General features: G+C 41.8%; 2 protein-coding genes across 4 annotated transcripts in view; one reads left to right on the forward strand and one right to left on the reverse strand.

Moving 5' to 3' along the window:
- Nucleotides 1-4009: 4009 nt before the first annotated feature.
- HDDC2 (HD domain containing 2) lies at nt 4010-13245 on the forward strand. Its single transcript, XM_014876729.2, has 6 exons — nt 4010-4346; nt 4830-4951; nt 5818-5920; nt 8082-8150; nt 11764-11902; nt 13109-13245. Exons 1-6 carry the CDS (start codon nt 4287-4289, stop codon nt 13201-13203), a joined length of 588 nt encoding a protein of 195 aa, XP_014732215.1. The 5' UTR covers nt 4010-4286; the 3' UTR covers nt 13204-13245.
- A 1797-nt stretch (nt 13246-15042) lies between these two features.
- Nucleotides 15043-20386, reverse strand: part of TPD52L1 (TPD52 like 1) — a 50052-nt gene continuing 44708 nt past the window's right edge. For 2 of the 3 annotated variants that reach the window (XM_088161860.1, XM_088161862.1), the window contains exons 7-8: nt 19025-19085; nt 15043-16921 (exon numbers count right to left, since the gene is read on the reverse strand). In XM_088161860.1, the coding sequence (XP_088017986.1) occupies nt 16787-16921; nt 19025-19085 (196 nt within the window). In that variant the 3' untranslated portion in view covers nt 15043-16786. The remainder of the gene's footprint in view (nt 16922-19024; nt 19086-20386) is intronic. The other variant, XM_088161861.1, reaches the window with a different exon arrangement.

Consider the following 20386-nt stretch of genomic DNA (forward strand, 5'->3'; position numbering starts at 1 on the left):
ATCTCTTGTTAATGACAAAAAGCCCAAGATGTTATGCAACAGCAGTAAGAAGAACATTTTTCTTTGTGGCAGTGATGCCATCAGTTAGCTACACTGAACAGGGACACTCTGGAAAGTTATTGCTGACTACTGGAATGCTACCATAAGTGTATGTTCTCCTCAGCCTTCTGATATGGAGAGGGATGTTTTACAAGGGCATGTAGTGACAAGATAAGACTGAATGGCTTTAAACTGAAAGAGACTAAATTTAGATTAGATATTAGGAAAAAATGCTTATTAGGAAAAAACCATGCCAGGTTGGATGGGGCTTTGAGTAAACTGGGCTAATGGAAGGTGTCCCCACCTATGGCAATGGGGTGGAACTAGACGATCTTTAAGGTATTTTCCAACCCAAACCATTCTGTGATTTTATGAAGTCTCAGCAGAAGATGTCCAGCCCTTGGCACAGATATCAGTGCACGGTGCTTCTCTCAGGTGCTTCTCACCAGCTTTGACAGCCCACACAGCAGGGAGAGTGGGGCACCCTGGGCACGAGGACACACAATCCAGCATTGGCAGGTGCATGGCAGAGCAGCAGGAGCCACATGGCACACATGTACTGTCACTCCAGAGGTTTGCTCTTCTGTACCCTTACTGAAGAATTCTTGTAATAGATTTTCACTAGCAACAATATAGTTGCTAAGATTGCCTCAGACAAAGGAAGATATTACAGTCTGGAGAACTAAAATGATCATTTATAGCGTCTAGCAGGTGCTCATCCAGCTTTTGGTTTTATGGAGGGCGTCAAGGCTCTTATTGCTTCCTGATGGGTCTGTGATACACAACCATTTTACCCTGTCCACTGAACTACACAACATTATCCTTTCTTTTTTTCTTTTCCTGAAAAATGCTAACAAATGAATCCCGTCAATTAATTACTTTTCCTGAAGACATTTTGCCAATACAAGGTTTACTGTGCCCATGCTGGCAGAACACATAAGGGTTTTCAAAACCCTATCTGTTATCATTGGTGCTACGTTATATAAAGCACAAGCTGGTTACGATCCACCTTTAGGAGGGTCTGGGGAGATGATTTTCACATTACTGCACCAACTGTGCAAAGCAACCCCTCTCCCCAGCACTATTTCTTAAAGAAATGGAAGTACAATTTCAGTCTGGCATCGGGTAGCAGCAAATGCGTTTGAAGTAGAAATCTGTGGGCAGAGAGCGCCATCTCCAGTTTATAAATCATAATTACTCTGCGGTAACCAGCTTATTTGGGATTTCTTTTTTTGGAATTGCCATCTGTTCTGGCAAAAGATGGAGAAAAAAGCCAAATGAGACTGATGAAAGATTGAGACTTAAGCCTTAGCACTACCTTAATATCCTGTAGGGAGACTTTGCTAATCCTTTCTGAAGTTTCTGAATTACATTAAAAAGCTGCTTAAAATTGTATGGGACTGATTTGTTTCTGTTTTCAGGCTACTTAATCAATAATAAAATCCTGACACAGCTAATATTTGTACTATGTTGGGGTCCTCCAGCCTACGGAGAGTCCATGCATTTAGCACTACACATGATGCATTTGATACTTGGAAAAACACATAAATGATACCTCTAAGTACTGTCGAAGAACGATTGTGTGGAAAACCAGTGTCAATAAGGAATATGCAAAAACAGCAACACAAAGTGCATGTAGACGAATTACATACATATAAATGCTAAAAAATTGAGAAATATTAGAGAAGTTACACTGAGGCCAGTGCCTGTGAGTCCAGCCTCGTGATTATCACTCAAGTGTTCATTCTAAAAACATATCTTAAGAACATAAGTGGCAAAGAATTTATCAGACAATAAAATTGAAAATCATACCTCCTCCATACAAGTGGGATGTATAAGACTTACCCCATATTAAAAAATTATTAATGAATTTTCCAGAGCAAATTTATTACTGGATTTAAAGTGCTATAAATACTAAACATGTACATTGAATAGATAGGAAGGATTAAAAGACAACGTATCTGCTATCATCTAGCCTTAAGAATAGAATTTCTAAACTAGATACAGCAACTTATTGAAAATGCAAATTATTTAATTACTTTGTATTACTTTCATGTTCTTATTACTTTTATATTACTTACATTCTGAAGGCTTTTTTCTCAACCATGCAGGAAACCAGAAAGAGGCTGTAAGATACAGAAAGAATATTGATGAAGCTCTATTAGAAAGAGACCTGTGAAAGACAAGAAGGCTGTCAGTAACAGTTGACATTAATTTATGAAGAAAAAATCCCATTTGGCCAACCTGACTGCATCCTCTAATGAAATGGTTCACTATCATGGATAAAGATAGAGCAGTGGACACAACGGATCTTGACTTCATTACAGTGGTTGAAATGATTTCCTGCACACTTCCACTCACAAACTGAGGAACTGTGGCATGAACAAGCTGTCAAATAGATGCATTGAAAACTGCCTAGGCTGACAGGCTCAGTGGGTGGCACTGGTGGCTTGGCAATGTGCCTGAAGGCTCAAAACAGGTCGAGTACTCGAGGGGCTGATACAAGGCTCCATACAGACCATTGTCTTATTAAAAGCCTGGGCATGGGACAGGATGCACTCTTGGGCTATTTTCAGGTAATGCTAAGTTAGGAGGGATGCTGACACACTAAACGGTAGAGCTTAAATGGTGAGGGACTTTAAATCGTGAGGTAGTTTCTGGGCTGGCAGAAATTTCAACATGTTTAACACCAAGAAACACAATAAATGCTCAGTTCTGGACCTAAGGCCGAATAAAGCCCTTCTATTGGTACCAGCTGAGAAGAAACAGGCTGACTAGCGGCTTTGCCAGGAAGGACCTGGGATTATGTGAAAGCCAAGTCCAACACAAGCTCATAGCACACTCTCATCCCAAAGAGGGAAAAATCACACAATAGTCTATGTCAGAAGCACAGCCAGCATCCTGAGGAAAGTTGCTGTCCCCCTTTGCTTGGTGTTGGTGAGGCACTGGCTGGACACAGGGCCCACTTTGGTGCTTTCTCGATCAAGACAGGGCACCTCCAGTGAAGGCTACCAAGACAGCTGGGATCGAGGTCCCATCACCTTGAAGGAGGTGTTGAGGTACCCTGGGCCTGCCTTGCCTCTTGAAGAGCCCAAGGGCCCATACAATAGCAGCCTGCCACTGCCTGAGGGGGGATTACAAATTCAATGGAGCTAAACTTCCCTTGGGAGTGGCATGTAATGCAATGGGAAAGTATCGGCACAAAGAGGACCTTATGAAACAAACTATTCACCTGGAAGGCGGACAGCCTAGACAAAGTATAAAATTTTTATTTTGGATTATTTCAAGAGCTATCAAGACAAATCTGCAACAGCTGTGATTCACTTTAACCAGGAAAGCTGTACTACAACACTCAACACACCTATGTGTGTACACAGGTGTAAAGGTGATGACTTTCCTGGTCTAGGATTCTTGTTTATTGTGGGAAGACAGCCTTAAAATGGTCACTAAAAATGTTTTCTGGGCTTCATTATAAATTTAGGAGTTTAAATATTTGCACAAACAAAAATAAAAATACTCTGCTATCTGTTGGTAGCTGGCGAAACTGCAGATGTTTTTTTCCCGAAACAGACTATTTCATCACTACATTTAAACCATTATCCGCTATTTTAGTTGGCAGTATAAAAGTAGCAAAGAAATGCAATGTATTTTGGAAATCCGTCAATTGTCAGGTAAGTCACCGTATTATTTATTCAACTCATGAAAGTGACGGATGTGCTCATAGCAAGAAGCCGGGAGTCCACAGAATAATTAAAAACTCATCCGCAACCCTGATAACTATCTGCTGTTCTCTGAACAATATCATGAGTGTGCACTATTTTTTTTTATTTTTTTTTTTTAGGCATGGTAAAGGTCACCGAGATGCCCTGTCAGTTTTGACAGAAGCACGAGCTACTCCCGCCTCCGAGGCTGCCTTTCCCTCCTCCCAGCTGGACCCCAGCGGAAGAGGGGAGAGGACACTCCTTCTCTTCCGCACGGCACAGCGCCCATGCCCGCGAGCCGCTCGGCTTCTTCGGCTGCTCTTCTCGTTGCAGCCGCAGCCCGTGTCGTTCCCTTTTGTGCTTAATGAGCCCCGAGGAGCCAGAGCTTTGGGGACGCGGTTCCGCCCCGCACTGACACCTTTCCCCTCACACCTGCGGGGCACAGGGCGGGCACCGCCGCCTCCCGCCCCGGCAGCAGCGGCAGCAGCAGCAGCAGGAGGAAGAGGAGGAGGAGGAGCTGCGGCCAGGCCGTGCTGCCGGCGGCCGATGGCGGCGGGCGGTGGTGCTGGGCTGCTGCCCTTCCTGCGGCTGCTGGGGCAGCTCAAGGTGGGCACGGGCCGGGCTGGCGGCGGGGCCGTGGGGCCTGGGGCCGGGTTTCCCGGGGCCGTGGGGCCTGGGGCCGGGCTCCCCGGGGCCGGGCTCCCCGGCAGTGCCCGGGCTGGTGGAGGCCGGGGTGAGCCGCGCTGTCCCAGCGCAGCGGGCCTGGGCGGGACTCGCGGTGCCGCCGTGTCCCGGCCCTTGTGGCGCGATGGCGGCTGCTGCGGCCGGGCCGTGCTCCTGGCCGGGTACAGCCTTGGGCCTTGGAGCAGGTGTTCGCTGGGAGAGCAGAACCCTCCGGAGCGTGGAGGCCATTGTGGGGGGGAATTTCTGCCGGTGTCTCTGAAACGAGGGCCTGCAAAACCGAGGGGTTTAACCTTTGCAGTGCCGTGGTCTGGTGGATACGGTGGTATCCGCCCAGAGGTTGGACTCGATGATCTCTGCGGTCTTTTCCAACCTGACTGATTCTGTGATTCTGTGGCACGGGCGCAGAGAGTACCGCGGACAGGATGGGTGTACAGGAACGTGGCAAACCCCGAGAGCGTCTCCGACCATATGTACAGGATGGCGATGATGGCTTTGGTGACTGAAGACAAAAGCCTTAACAAGGACAGGTGAGACTGCCTCTGCTTATCACGACCGTATGTTTATGTTGTGGGAGAGCTGCAAACTAAATGCTAAAAGAAGCTGTCGTCCGTCCGGAGTAAGAGCTTTTAAAGCACACTGAAGGAATTTGAAATCCTTTTCCCTCTATCCTTTGGACACGGTCCTGTTTATCTGGACAATTGAAAGGGGCTAAAAACTTTATTGCTTAACTGTGAGCATTGAGGCAAGTCCTTAGTGCAGAGGCTTAAAGCTGGTCTTCTTTTAAGCAGTAAATAAACAGGCTGAAGACCCTGGTTAAAAAACAATGTGAAGCAACAGACAGCCGTGTCAGAGCCATAGACTATGTGGATTTTGACAGACTGAAGGACCACTCGGCAGCAGTAAGGAGCCACAGAAATCCTCCAGCATAGCAGAGAAAGCCATAGGAGCTGATATGAAGGCTTTTTTGAGTATTCTGCTGCAGACTGGCATAGCTACAGAACTGTGAGTGACAGATTATATACTGAATTTGGGATTGCTCCAAATAGATTACCTTCTACCTGTTGCAGGAATAATGTGAAGTGTATAATGTAGTTAATTACCACAACATCTCCAAAAGCTAAGTACATTACTTTTGAATATTATACTCCAGTACACAGTGTATTTATACTTAAATCCACATTTACAAGCAGTAGGGACTAGAAGTTAGAAATCAAAATTGTGTCTAGGTGGAAAATAAAAAAAAGTGGAAAATGTTACATAAAGTTTAAGAAAAGCTCCAACCAATCTTTAGAGTATAAGAAGGGGAATAAATTCTGCGGTCTCTTAGCCTTTTGGAGAAGTTTTCAACTTAAAATGCTGAAAAACTAATTATTCTGTCCTTCCTTCTTGTCAGGTGCATACGATTAGCTTTGGTTCATGATATGGCTGAATGCATTGTTGGAGATATTGCTCCTGCAGATAATATCCCAAAAGAGGAGAAACACAGGAGAGAAAAGGTATGAACATAAGCTGCAGAGCATTCTGTGTGTTTTCATGTTCTGGTGGTGGTGTAGGAACATTCCAAGCAATATGATACTGTCATTGGCATTGGACTGCCACAACCAAGTAAGAGTTTTCACCTCATTGTTAACTTTGTACCTGTAACGTCACCAGGTACAAAGTTATGGGAGAATCTTTGAAGTAGTCTTCACCATGGCCATTTATTCCTGAACTAGCTGCAGTTTTGGTATCCTGATTTAGTCATATTCAGCAGCTTTACCAAGAGGTGAGGAGCAGGGAGTAGGTGCACAGAGTAGGATGGATGACAGTTCATGTCAGATCGCGTGTGTGGTGCCAGATCATGAGGTTGACAGAGACTTCATTTAAACCTTTTGCACAAAACCTCAGATGCAGGTGTCTTTTTTGTTGTTGTTGTGATTCTTTGAGTGCAGCATGCCTAGAGTCACTTTATTTTTGGCCTTGCACTTATCCAAACTGTTGGTTTGTTGTTTTTGGTTTGTGGCATTATTTGAAAAAAATGTAAACCATTTCTGTAGCCACAGCTAGAGGGCAATGTCATGCCTTAGAAACTCTGCAGAGGTTTTTTTTTTTGTTCATTGTAAGAACACACTAGGAAGTATATTGAAAAAAAGAAACACCAAAATTAGTCAGTAAAGATAGTACTTCAAGAGTGCCAAATGCACCTTAGATCTTTAATTTCCACTTTTCTAGCAAAGAGCTTACTCCTAGAGTTAGTCATGGCCCCTCAGCCCCTAGTTTTAACTAGATAAGCATAAAAGCGAGGAGAACAATCACTGAAGTGTTTGTTACACTCTTCAAAGAGCTTCAAATCACTGAACAGAAGAAACCTCTTTCCTGGAAGCCTTTAAGGGTTGTTGTGTCACTGAGAATCAGCCTTCAACTTTGGTCTAGAGAGAATTCTCATTTGAATTTTGGCAAGGGAAAAGAGATTTTGATGCCTAGATATGTTTAAGAAGTTTCCTTAAGTATTTGTAGTTCCTTCTGCTCCCATTTCAGTGAGGACTTTCTTTTGACTTTGTGGGAAGGAGAGTAAAGCATTAAACATTTGGGATGACTCTGAAATCCTTTGTTGTAAAAATAGACCGTGGGTAGCCACTTCAGGAGGTGGCTTGAGGTGAGTTATCAATACTCTTGCTTCCACTGCAGAGTTCTCCTTTTTTCTGTTTGCTCTACAGCCGACTTTGAGCTGTCTCCGAAGTTTGCTGCTTGTGCAGTAACTTTAACCAGTGAGTCTCACCAACACGAAGGCAGCGGAAAATGAACCTGATTAAAAAAAGAAGTTTTGGGGTTTTTTGGAGGAGGGAGGATGTTGTTTGGAGTTCACCTAACCTTGAAATCTGATGAGTTCCAGAATTGGAAGGAGGTGAGAAGGAATGAGACCTTGATGCTTCAGTGGTGGCAAGCAATAGGGAACCATATTGTGACACTATATCCTGTAATTGAAGTGGAGAAACAATCACGGCATGCAGCCTTTGTCTTGCCTGTGATATTGGTTGTTTCAGAAGCAGCCCTTCATGTTACTTGGCAAACAGTAGGGATGGCAGAGAAGTGAGACTGATCAGCTGGGAGAACACAAAGAGCGTGCAGAACAATTTCTGGAGTCACAAGTTCTGCCAGGAGCCTGCTCCAGCTCAGGCTTCCTACAGGGTCACAGCCTCCTTTGAGTATCCCCCTGCTTCAAATCCTCCATGGACCCCAGGTGGATATCTGCTTCACCATGGACCTCCAGGGGCGGCAGGTGGATCCCTGCTCCTCTGTAGGGCTGCAAGGGCACAGCTGCCCCACCATGATCTTCCTCACAGCCTGCAGGGGAACCTCTGCTCTGGCATCTGAAGCACCTCCTCCTTCTTCACTAACCGTGGTATCTGCGGAGTTTTTCCTCTCGTTTCTCACTCCTCCCTCTGGGTGGAGTTGCACAGGGATTTCCCCTCCCCTTACATGTGTTATTCCAGAGGTGCTACCACCTTGGCTTGGCTAGAGCTGTAGCCAAACCTTGCCATGCCAAAACAATACAGTAATGTGATGTGTAGTGGATGTTGCTGCTAGCTTGGTAGCAAATAGATAATTATTCAGAAAAGATAATGATAAAAGTGTTGCTCAGAAAATAGATAAATGGAAATGGGTTCTTTTTTTCAGGCAGCTATGCAACAACTGACCCAGCTTCTATCAGAGGACCTCAGAAAAGAAATCTATGAACTCTGGGAAGTAAGTTTGCATTATTTTAATTCTATGTCAGAATTTAGGGTGATCAATTCCCTTCTTCCCATGTACCTGTGAAATTGTGCTGCCTCTTATTTGACCTCAAGAAAGTGAGATTTGAGTAGAAGATAAAGCTTAACAGTATGTGTCAAGGTAATTTTAGGGTCCTTTTCAAACAGAAACCTTGGACTTTGGTAAAATAACCATCTTCTGCCCCTAGCCTCTCAGAGTTCCAGATGAACCTGTCCAGGGCTTGGTTTGTACAGCTGAAGGAAGAGTTTGTCATCTACGTCCAGCCCTCTGGATATAAATCTGATTTTTTTATTACACTATCACTTTTGTTCATATCTGGCCATATGCAGCTTTTAATACAGGAAAAAAAATAATAGTAGGTGATGGTGCTGTGGATTATCTTCTGCTTTTTATGCAAGAAATTTCTGTGGTTTTTCATTTCTTTCTAAGAAAGTCCATTAGACCAAGATACTTAGTAGTAACTTAAAATGATTAAGTAAACTAAAGTTTAAACTTAAATGTGACAAAAAACCATGCTTTTCTACAAACATTGGAGATTTTTGGTCTTGGGTTCCTTAAAAGTTTGTATTAGAAAGTATCTTGTTTTTGAAGGTGATTTAACCATTTTCATGTGAACCCATGCTGTTAATTGGTAAGATCTTTTATACTTCCAAATGAGGGACGATTAGATTATTTCCAAACAATTCAAGTTCACAATTACTATGCTTTATCTCCTCCTGACATACGGTTGCATGAGGGGAATTGTATCCAGAACTTCTCATTCAAACAATGTATTCTATGTTTCTTGGACTCTATGACCTGAGTCGGTATCCTACATTCATATTCTTTTCTACTTAGAGTGTATTTAAATTCCAGATATTTACATCCAGTTTCTGCCTTTAGCTACAGCACCCTGCTTGTGATTTTGTTTTAGGTTTAGGGTTATTTTGGGTTTTTTTTCCCTGTTGTGGTTGTGTGGTTGAACAGGCAGTGGGAATGGGCTCTCAGAGCTGTATTTTAAATTAAAGGAGGTAAACCAACATCATCAGATACGGGAAATAACATGTGTGTATTTTTTTAGGGAGCACTGGTCCCTTCTCTCTTGAGAAGCTGTTATAATTGAGGAAAATGAGGTTTTGATAGATAAGGTTAGTTTGTATAATTGGGTTTTTTCTTTGCTGGTCTCAATCTTCTCCTCTGACACTGTAAGAGCTGGTTCAGTATGGAGTCAGTTCTTCAGCGTGTTAGCTTTTCATCATTCTTATTTACTAATTTAATATGTGCACACTTTTGATAATTTGGTCTTTTTTCTACCTTCAGGATTATTTATTTGCACTGTGCCTGCAATTCATTAGCATGAGTGCAACCTACATGGCAGAGAGAGTACCCTAAAAATATACTATTAACATGTAGTGCCTTTAGTGTTAAGTGGAACAGCTAGTTGCTCCTTAAGAAGAAAAAAATAAAAGAGAGAAAATAAGAAGCCTCTGATAACTTGGTGTGCTGCTCTGCTCTCAGCTAGCCAAGGACATTTCCCTATGATTTTTTTTTTTTGTGAGTGAAGGTGGTTATCGATCAGTGCTGAGCAGGGCAAGATCTCTTGACACTATTAACAACTCCTTCCTGCACTGCCCTGCCCTCGTCTCTGTCTCTCTTTGCTTTTCAGCTTTACAAGGACTGCTGGTTTGGATGGTGTTGGTGGGTATTTGGTGAGTGTAGTGTAGAGGAGAGAGGCAGCAGAAAGATGCCTCAGATATATTTTCACTTTATAACTTAATCCCAAATATGTTTGAAAAAACAGTCAAATAAATGAGTCAGCACATTTCAGCTCTGTCCTGCTTTTTAGTCTCAAGTGCAAAAGCATGGGAATGATTTTTAGAAGATGGCCTGTGGTGTTGGAGAGACCAGTTACTGTTTTTCCAAAGTACACTGTTATTTCAGAGTCTTAACCACCTATGGAGAGGAAACAGTGTTTGTTTCAGCACTGTGCACAGTTGCAATGTAATAGCTGATGTTTCTTGAGGGCAGTGTGAGCTGAGGTGTGGATAATTGATACTCCCACCTAATTGTTGGAGGTGGGACCAACGTTTAGAGGTGAACAGCCCTGCTTCTCCTTTTCCTGAAGTTCTCCTTTGTGATGCTGCCAAGAGTTTGTTGTCTTTGAGGGACCCTCTCCCCCACAAAATAGATTATAAAATAATAGAGTAGAAATAAATAGATTTAAGAAAATAAGTAGTACTTAAACAATTCTAAAATGAGGCAAAGCTCCAGTTGAAAAGAGAAAAACAAGATAAAAACACTGAAATGAAATTTATTACTAAAATAACGATGAAGATGTAACTGGAAATTCAAAGGACTGTTGAAATCCAAATAGATTACCAATCAATCATGGCTATCAAAATCTGGATTTCTGACTTCAAAGGTGAAGTAATAAGCCTAAGAACAGGCTCCTAATGGTATGCAAGACAAGGAAATTACTGTCACGCTTACCTGAGCATCACCGCTTACCTGAGCATCACCGTGCTGGAATTACAAAGCCAGGATCTTGCTACTGTGAATGACACAGCACAGTTGTCTTAAGATGCCGAAAGGAATGCCAGGTTCTGCGGTCAGAACTTCTTGCACTCGTGCTGCTCTTCTCTATGGAAGTGATATGATCCACAGGTTCTGTGGATCTGGGAGCACAGATGGGCCCAGTGTGTACTTTGGTGTGATTAGTGGTGGTGGGGATGATGAATAGGGTCAGTCCTGCCACTGCTATCAGGGTGATGGTAACCTGCACAGAAGGAAAACTCCTTTTTATGGGGTTGATTTTGGAAGTCAGGAGAGTCAGGAAGACCTGCTTATGAGACATCACATACAATGCAGTAGATTTGGAGAAGAGAAAGTGCAATGCCAAAACCTGTCTGCAGCCATCATTGGAAGTAAATGACAGCAAAATTGTTCAAGTTGACTAGAAATGTGAATCACTCGTATACTGATGATGACTGTAGGAGAGGGAAAGATAGCAGAGAGAATAAAGGACTTAAATTCTGAAGGGGAGGAAACCCCTTAACCACTCCCCTTCCTATCTGCTAGGAGAGATATAAGCAGCTCAGACAGATTAGACAAAAAAGATTAGGCAGGAATGACAGGAGAAATATAAAGAGCAACTCCATATAGAAACAGCAAGTGGTGAGAAAAGTGCAAAATAGGTTTTAAAAATAGATGGTGACAGTGCATAGGTACACGCTGTCGTAATTCATTGCCTTAACCAGGCCTGAAATGATCTTTATAAAATACTATTAAATCGAACCTATTTTTTAACTTATATGTCATGCAGAATTGCTTCCATTCATCCCTGATTCAGCCAAAACAATTGGTATATTTAGAGTTAATTATGCAAAAGATTGTATTCTGCGTCCCACTGCATTTAATATAAAATTGGCATGTTTCAAGTGTTTTGCTGACCACTGTGTATTTGTAAAAATAAAGTGAAAGATGTAATTGTGCTGAATATTTCTGAAGTGGCTTGTACTAATGAAGAAAATTCTAGATCTATAAAGAGATTTTAATGTTCTGTTTCAGAGTAACAAAATTATTTTCTTATAACTGCAAATCTTTTCAGGAATATGAAAACCAGTCTACTGCAGAGGCCAAGTTTGTAAAGCAGTTGGATCAGTGTGAGATGATACTGCAAGCATTTGAGTATGAAGAGTTGGAAAACACACCAGGCAGACTGCAGGATTTTTTCAATTCAACTGCTGGTATGACATTTGGGCTTTTTTTTCCTTCTTATTTCCTTCTTTCTTTTCCTTCCTTTCCTTTCATAAATGAAATATATAAATTGCCTTTTTTTTTTTGTCTCTGACAGACATTCAGAGCAAGTGAAAACTAGTTACCTTACTCATTGCTCAAGTCCCCTAGCATTTCTGGGGAAACGTAAAGTAATGTGAACATACATGACATTTATCTGTCAGTATTAAACCTCAATTTCATTTATGCCAAATTCCTTTTACATCGCTTTTTACCTTAGAGAGAGGCTCAGCTTTCATTACACCTGCAGTGTGTAAGGATCTCCCTGAAACAGCAGTCTCTTCATAAAGGAGTCTTCAGTGTTCACCAATGGTCTGACAGCAGCTTGTTTGTACTCCACCAATGTTTCAGGAACCAGTGAAGTAGAATTTGTTATCCCCAAGTGAGTGACCAGCCCAAGGTTCCTGTGAGAACCACCTCAGTGAAATAATTAAGTTGCAACTGTGTTGCTTTTTAGTCTACTCACTGTTTTTCATCCCTTGCAAAATACAGTGGTAGTTGAAAGCAGAGATAGGTAAAATAATAATCTTTATCATTTTGGCATGGTAGGTGAACACCAGAGGAGGACTGTAACTAACTCATCCTGTCCTGGGAAAAAAAAACTAGGGATAGACAAGCTCTAGGGATAAGAGGACTAGCAGTCACCAAACAGCCCCTGACAAGTCCCATTTGTACTTTGGTGACTCCCTAGGGAAATAATAATCTCTCTGTAAGACTTTGATTAGTGGAGGAAAAAACAGACAACATGAACAAAGCTTGTAATGCTTTATTTTCTAACTGACATCTTTGCTCCCCTACCAGAATTCAACAACCTAAACTGAGTTGGTATATGAGTAGAGCCTACAGCATATACCCTAAGTGCACCTGTAATTGGAGTGGTTTCCTGTAGCATCAGATTATCTTGGTCAGCATGCATCCCTTTTTCAGCTCTTAAGTGTCTTAATAGAGCACAAAATTCAAGCTTTTTGTGAAGAATGGGTGTAACTACACTTACTCCATAATTGGATTGAACTGGGAGCATTCACTTTCTTAAAAGAATAATTTGTCATTTATTCTGAGCCTAAAGTGACATCCCTGTTATCATTCCAATGCCAGCCTTTCACACATGATAAAATGAGAGCATTTTTCATTAACCTTCCCTTTCTTTTGTTTTACAGGGAAGTTTGTTCACCCAGAAATACTCCAGCTTGTATCTCTGATTAACACAGAAAGGAAAAAAAGAATAGCTGCTGCATCTCATCCACATTCCTGAGGTGTTCTTAAATGCTGTAGCCATAATAAATACCTTGGTTTATATTCTGGTCATTATTCTTTCTCCTCTAACATCACTGATTCTGCTGGCAGATTTTTTTCCTGTGCATTCACTTTAGAGAAGAGCAGGTAGTGTAGTTGCCTCTCAGATCAGAGGTTGTGTCAGGGAACAAAGAATTCGTATATTTGGAGTTGGAATTTTCCTTCTTTTTAGTCAGCCTCTGATTAATGCAGTCGCAGTTACAAATAGATTCTCCTCTGGGGAAATTCAGGTACATTTAAAAATTAGTTGATTGCAGTCTAATCTGTTCATGTAATGCACTGTGTGGGGCAGGTCGTCTTGTTCTGTGAATTTCTAAATATGTATGGATTTAAATACCTTCAAAATGGTTTAATATCCACTCAGTGCTGCACAGAAATGAGACCAATGAGCATATGTCTGTAGAAGCTCTTCACTGAGCTTAGAGATGAGATTTCTTTGGCCTGCATAAGCCTTAAGTGATGATGCATAAAACTGGTAATCTCATTAATTACATTTTCTCAATATCTTCTTTGTTTCATACAGCTTTTTCCCTGTTCATGTGTTGTATCAGGGAATGGTGCCAGTATTTCTGTAAGGTCTGTATTCCTGACTTCCCCTCACCCCCGACTGGCAGTTTTACCGACTTCTTCACAGGTCATTGATAATCACAGAATACCTGAGGTTGGGAGGGACTTTTGAAGTTTGTGCAATCTAATGCAGAAGCCTGTACAGCCATGTAAAGCTGGCTCCCTTCTTCAGGCTGTCACACGCTGGTACCAGTTCTGCCATAAATTACTTTCTGGCAGAAGTAGACAGTAATGTAGAAGTACATAATGAATGTGAAGTAAAGCTGTAGTGATGGGGAGTGCCATAATAAGGCCAGTGTCTGCACACCCAACTGCTGAGTTGTGTGCAGCTGGAGATGAGGGCAGTGCCATGATTACCAATTAAGCAAAATTTGCACCTGGAAAAATTACATGGTAGAGATGTCGAGTTCTCTGTCTTCTGCCTCATGTCAAATGAAGCAGCATAAAACTAAATTAAATTGTCATACCCTTTAAAGGTAGGTAATGTATCTGAACACACGTTTTCAGGCACCATGACTCAGGAAATGCTTTTTTTATTCAAACCTCAGGGGCCCGACTGAAGCTCACAAAGCATTCTGTGGCTAGTGCCTTTCCTAGAGCACAGAGTGCTGTGAAAAATGCTGAGAGCTTCTTGCCTCAGTGGCTGGCACAGTGTACAAAATCTGCAGTATATTGGTCTGGTTCAGAGATGCGAGATGCCTGCTCTGCTCAGGAGCCCCCCAGGGCAGCAGTCATGTTGGAAGAACAGGTTGCACTTAGCTGAGCTGATTAGTGGTTCTTGGCAACAGATTGTATACTGCAGAGGGGGGATGGAGTGGGCCCACTGAGCTTTTGTCAGCATTCTTATTCCACCTAGATGCACGCAAATCATAGTCTCCAGTAGTTTGCATTGAATGCTGAGTGTGAAAGAGTTACAGACGCATGGAAGGGCAGAATTGAAAACATTTTTGACAGGCCAGAAAAGTGGCCTTGAAGAGATGTTTGGTAGAAACAAACCCAGCACAAATACTACCCTAAGCAGGAACAGTCCATTCCTGCAGCACAACAGGAGGCTTCCCCATTCTGCTGATCGAGGGAACAGAGTGTGGAACCCTATGCACAGTAATCATAGAGTGGTTTGAGTTGGAAGGGACCTTAAAGCTCATCTAGTTTCAACTCCCAGTGGCAGGGGCACCTTCCACTAGGTTGCTCAGTACTACTGGTAAACACAGAATTAAAACATCAGAAAGGGTAAAAGAGTAAGAGAAATTTAATAAGAATATCAAGAACTTAATTTACACAAACTAAGTTGTCAATTAATACCTTCCATTTTAAATAAAGTCACATTTATGCACAAAACCACGTAAAATAAGCTAGAAAATTGTCACAAGAATACTAGAAAAACAATTAGATTTGCTTCCATGCTAAAAATCACACTAAAGAGGCATGTGATATAAATGGCCAATGTTAACTTATATCCAGTAGAACAATACAAAAGGACTTTCAACTTTGTAAAAACTAACAAAAGCCACAGAAGAAAAAACGAAAATCACTTAAAGCCACATTTTCTCACAAAATTTTAAGCAGTCTGTAATGTCAAACTCACTAACACTGATTTGAAGCTTTGGCGTATGCTCAAAAAATGCATCCATTTTCAAAGTAGCCAGGCTCTTTTTCCATCCTGTTTACTGATAACGTTGTGCCCACCTGAGTGTGTGGTGAGCTGAGCAACGCAACATGCGGACTGACACGTGCTCACTACACAGCAAGATAGTGTCACAAATGTGCTGCTCTTTCCTTAGAAAACATGTTAAAAGAATGCAATTCAGAAAACATGCTGAATCAAAGCTGCGAGATGTCTGGCTCTTGGTGACTGAGCAGAGATAATGTGGTTGGTGGAATTAGATCTTGGAGCAAAGCACAAAATTTGACACCAAAAGTGAAGGTCTTACTCATCCTGTGCATTGTCAGGTAACAGGGTCTATGCTAGCAGCTCTGAAGGCATGGGCTCTCTAATCTATGGCACGTCTGAAGCCAAATGTTGGGTTTGTTAAGTTTTTTACTTAAGGCTGTATCTTGACAGAGGCTCATAAATATATCGTTCCTTGGTTTTGAGGGGAAGATATGGAGGCAAAAATATTAGAGGCTCCCTCCACTCCACTTGATTTTCAAATTAATTTCACTGCCAAGTCTTACCAAAACAAAGAGAGCAAGCATTTTGAAATTGAAACTTTTCCTGCCAAATGACCATCTGAGATTGGAAGCTGTCATAGGTTGTTTTTGTATGAATAACCAGGTGTCTCTTCCTACCCTCCTTAACTCTGCTGCCTAATGGGTGTAGGACAATGCCAGACTGTACCACTGAAGGAGAAACAGCTTTTTCTGACCATAAGTGATTTTAATTCTGTTAGGAAATAGATGATGTACAAACAATCCTGAGCAAAGGGCACCTGGTATGGATGGTAGACAGCTGGTGTATGGGCTACTGCTGACAATTGCTTTGCACAGCTCTAGGTCCATCTGTCTGATGTGGCACTCAGAGGGAAGCCAGAAACCAACAGATAGAAAAGAGTAAACCAAAATAAATAAGAAACTGAGACTGGGAGGTTGTTAGAGGGAAGTTACATGTAACTGAAAACTGTTTAGTCACTTAACACAGTATTTAGTGCATTATAGCCAATGACTTGCATGTGGTTTTGATGAGGTACAAAGTACCTGGTGATAAAATGGCCTATCAAAAATAGAAATAGGCATAGGAAACATTTCTCCAACACAAGGCCAGGATGGCAATTTTTCAAAGCTGACAAAACCTTGTTGCACAAGTTGTGTGGTGATGGAGAGCTGAAAATCACTGCATGGGCAAGTCTCTGAAGAGAGGCATGTGGGGCTCAGGAGGGCCTGTTGTTTAACACTGAAGCTCTTCTTCACTTTCAGGGAGTCGGGTGCCAGCAAGGGAGCTCTGAGCACTGGCATGGGCTGTAGAGCTGAGAACTTCTTCAAAACTGCCTCCCGTGTGGCTTGTCCCACCAACCTTGGTCTGAAATAAGGCAAACAGAGAACAGCAAGTTCCTCTGCTCACACTGAAGCAAATTCCTTTTCCAATCCACCCCATGGCCAAGGAGAGCAGGGAACTGTTCAGGCAGAGAACATGTAGGGATAGGTTTTTCTGTAGAACAACAGCTATAAAACCAGTCAAATAAAGCAACTTCTTTACTCCACAATTTCTAAACTAGGTTGCCATCATAAAATCTGACAGTAGCATGTCTCATGCTTAAAGGAACCAGTCCCTAAGTAGATCCCAGGTAGGATCCTAGACCCTATAAGTAAACCAAATGTGGTTGTTAACCTGAGTAGGTCACACTGGTTTCACTGGGTTTTTTCCAATTCTATGCAGGCTGGATAAGAGGTGGATACTAAAATGAACTGATTCATTTGCTGAGTGGCCTACATGCCAGCTATGGCAACACAGCTGCTCACAAAATACATAAATGATATTGGGATTTTGGACAGCAGAAGGAATGCAGTAACCAAAGGACAAACCCAGCAACCTGAATCCCTTCAGGCACTTGTAGTTGCCTATATAATTGTATATAAAACTGCCAGCAGCATTTTCATGGGGGAAGGGCAGGGAAGAGGGACCAAAATACATTAATCAAACATATCCAGTGCTTGCATATCTACTTCCAGAATGCTTCAGGTCACTGAATTTGTAATAATTATTAAAAATAAAAATCAGTAAGACTAAATCTTTGAAAAAGAAGTTTCCTGACAAAGATAGAGCTGTATCTAAAGATTTTGAAATAATCACGACTAAATGACAAAGAGGCAAAGCTGTTGTGACTAGGTTGTCTTGGTAAGAGAACATTCTTTTGTGGCTTTGCTTGCTGATAGGCCCACTCCAAGTTGATTCGAGTCTGAAAATAGGGCAAAATCTTTTACTCCATTCTAGAATTGCAGCAGAACTCAAGCTGACATTTTTTTCAACCTCTCGGCCACTGAATGCTTAGGAAGATTATTTTAATTAAATGAACTTTGTGTTCTAAGTTTCCAAAGGGTTAATCCTACGTAATCCTATTTCTTTAGCTAGCACAGCAGCTTACCTAGCTTGAAAGTCCAATAAAACATTTAATTCATCAGAGTTCAGATTTTCAGAAAAGTTGAAAAGAATGAAACCCTGGTCCTGTTTGGTTTCCAGGGGAAAAGGAAATAGTATACTCTCCCAAGAAAGCTGCAACCCAAAGTCCAAACTCCAACAAATAAAATCTGATTTGAAATTTGACTTCTAAATTTTATGAAACCTGAACATCGGTTTTGGCAAACTGCAGAATGCTGTAGGATCACTGAAGAGTTGTAGCTGATATGGGGGTTGCAAAGATTATAAGACTCTTTTGAGGGGCTTCTCTGGGTAGTTCTCCACTTTTTGAGACCACAACAAAACCCTAGAATTGGAGCGTAACTCCATGGTTTCTCCCCCAGCCCATCCCCTGGTCTTCCTAATCTTGCAAGCCTTGGAACAGAGGCAGGAAAAAGGAGGAGCAATGCTGAGACATTCCCATTTGTCCACAGTCTACCCTGGTGGCACCCTAGGTCCTTGACTCCAGCTTCCCCTCCCAATTTGCACAAGGAAATGAAAAAAAGAAAGAAAATGCACAAAGAAAATATTTTGAGAAGATGTTAGTGAGTTTGCCAATAAAGATAGACAATGAAGGTTTCATGAGATGTGGAGGATTATTTGGGGCTCAAAACACTGTACTGTCCTGCTTAATTACAGATTTCTTAAAGGATGATCTAGGAGCACTCTGAACACAACAGGCTGAGCTGGCATGATAAATGCTCTCCTCTAGAGCACCTTTGCTTAATCAACAAAATAAGATCAGGCTCCTCAAGCAGATCACTGTGAGAGGAAATGGTCTTCAGAACTGTGCAGTTTGAATTACCTTTTTCTATTTCTGAATGACACATTGACATGACTGGGAACAGGCACTCCTTACCACCACTATTTTTGGCATTTCTGAGACCGCCTGCTTACTTTGGCAGGCATCAGAAATAATTTCTTAGCAACAAAGGAAAACAATAGCTTTGTATACTGCCTTCATTTTCCATTACTGCTCTTGCACTACCACGAAATTCTTGATGGAACAACAAATTCAATCAGTCTTCTCTATAAATAATAGGGACAACTAAGCTGTCACTTTAACACACACAGGCATGCAAACTCTGCTCCTAACTTTTACCTTAAGGCTTGTGACAGTGGTTTCAACCTTCTCCTCAAACGATTTGAAAGTTGGAGAATTCCTAGGAAAAAAAATGTTGAAGGGAGGAAAAAGAGTCAGTTGCCAACATCATGGGATAACTCCAAAATTTGATCAGTTCTTACCAAGCAACACTGCCAGCACAGAATGAAGGCTGGCTGGCAGCACAGGGCTATGAACACTCACTTGTGCTCTGTCAGTCAAATCCAATTATGGTAATCGGATGAGTACTTTTTAGCTACAAAATTTCAAAAGCGGAACTTGCCTAGTAATTGAAACCAAATGATAACTGGCCTGCCTACTGTATGACACATTTGTCATGTTCTTAGAACATGATAGACAATGCTGCCTGTAATGCTGCTTTTCTATGGCTTTATCCACTTGTATTGTTGCTGTAAAGAAATAAACATTTTTTTCAGCTGATGAGCAAGTTAATAACCTACATTATAAAAAAGATGCCAAGTTTAATGTCCTAATGCTGGGAAGAAGGAGATTAGCACCACATGGGAAGTGGGTCCCAAATGCCTATGAGGAATCCTTCCCCCCTCTCCCCTGTGATTTTCTAACTGCTGCTTTCAAAGACAAAGACTTTAGAGAGACGTGTTCCGAAGGTGCCTCTCTGACTAAGCTAAGCTTATCTCTGTGTTCACCCAGCACAAAGGAGACTTGGACAAGTCTACAGTGGGTGAAGAGGGTCTTCTTCTGGTTCTCTGCTCCTTGCTTGGCACCTGAGAGCTCATTTACAGCATACATTGTGCTTCATATTTAGTGAATACTCTGAAGCTCAGGCACTGTTGTCCAGCACAGTTCCTGGTTCTGCAAATACATTTATATCATATCCCTCATCAGGCTGAGTTAAAATGACCCCAATTTAAGTGAAGAGCAAACAGAAGCCAGTAGAAAAAGTAATGCAAATTTAGTTTCTGTTATTTAGATGACAAATTTTTCATAGGGCAAGAAGGGTCAAAAAGAGAGAGAAGCTGAGTTTTATAACTTATATTTGATCCATAGGTCACATCTGTGAATGCTTGCCTTAAACTACCCACCTGCTGAAGTTGAATGAATTAACATCCATCATTTAGTTGTGAGTTTGTTTTTCATGCATGCTTGGCACAGAGTGGGGACAGTCATGTATTTCGAGGCCAAGGGAGTAAAAAGAAAGCTGGATACTAATTTTATTGAAAACAGTCAGAGCTTTACTTGAACAGACGTCAGTATTTGGCTGCAGTCAAGTAAAGTGTGATTATAGCCATTAAAATATGAAAGCACTCATGTAAAATCCCTCCATAGGAGCATGATCCAAAGCCTGTTGGAGTGGAAAGCTCTGACGTTAATGGGCTTTGG

Source organism: Sturnus vulgaris, chromosome 3 (assembly GCF_052056855.1).
Source record: "Sturnus vulgaris isolate bStuVul1 chromosome 3, bStuVul1.hap1, whole genome shotgun sequence".
NCBI lineage: Eukaryota > Metazoa > Chordata > Aves > Passeriformes > Sturnidae > Sturnus > Sturnus vulgaris.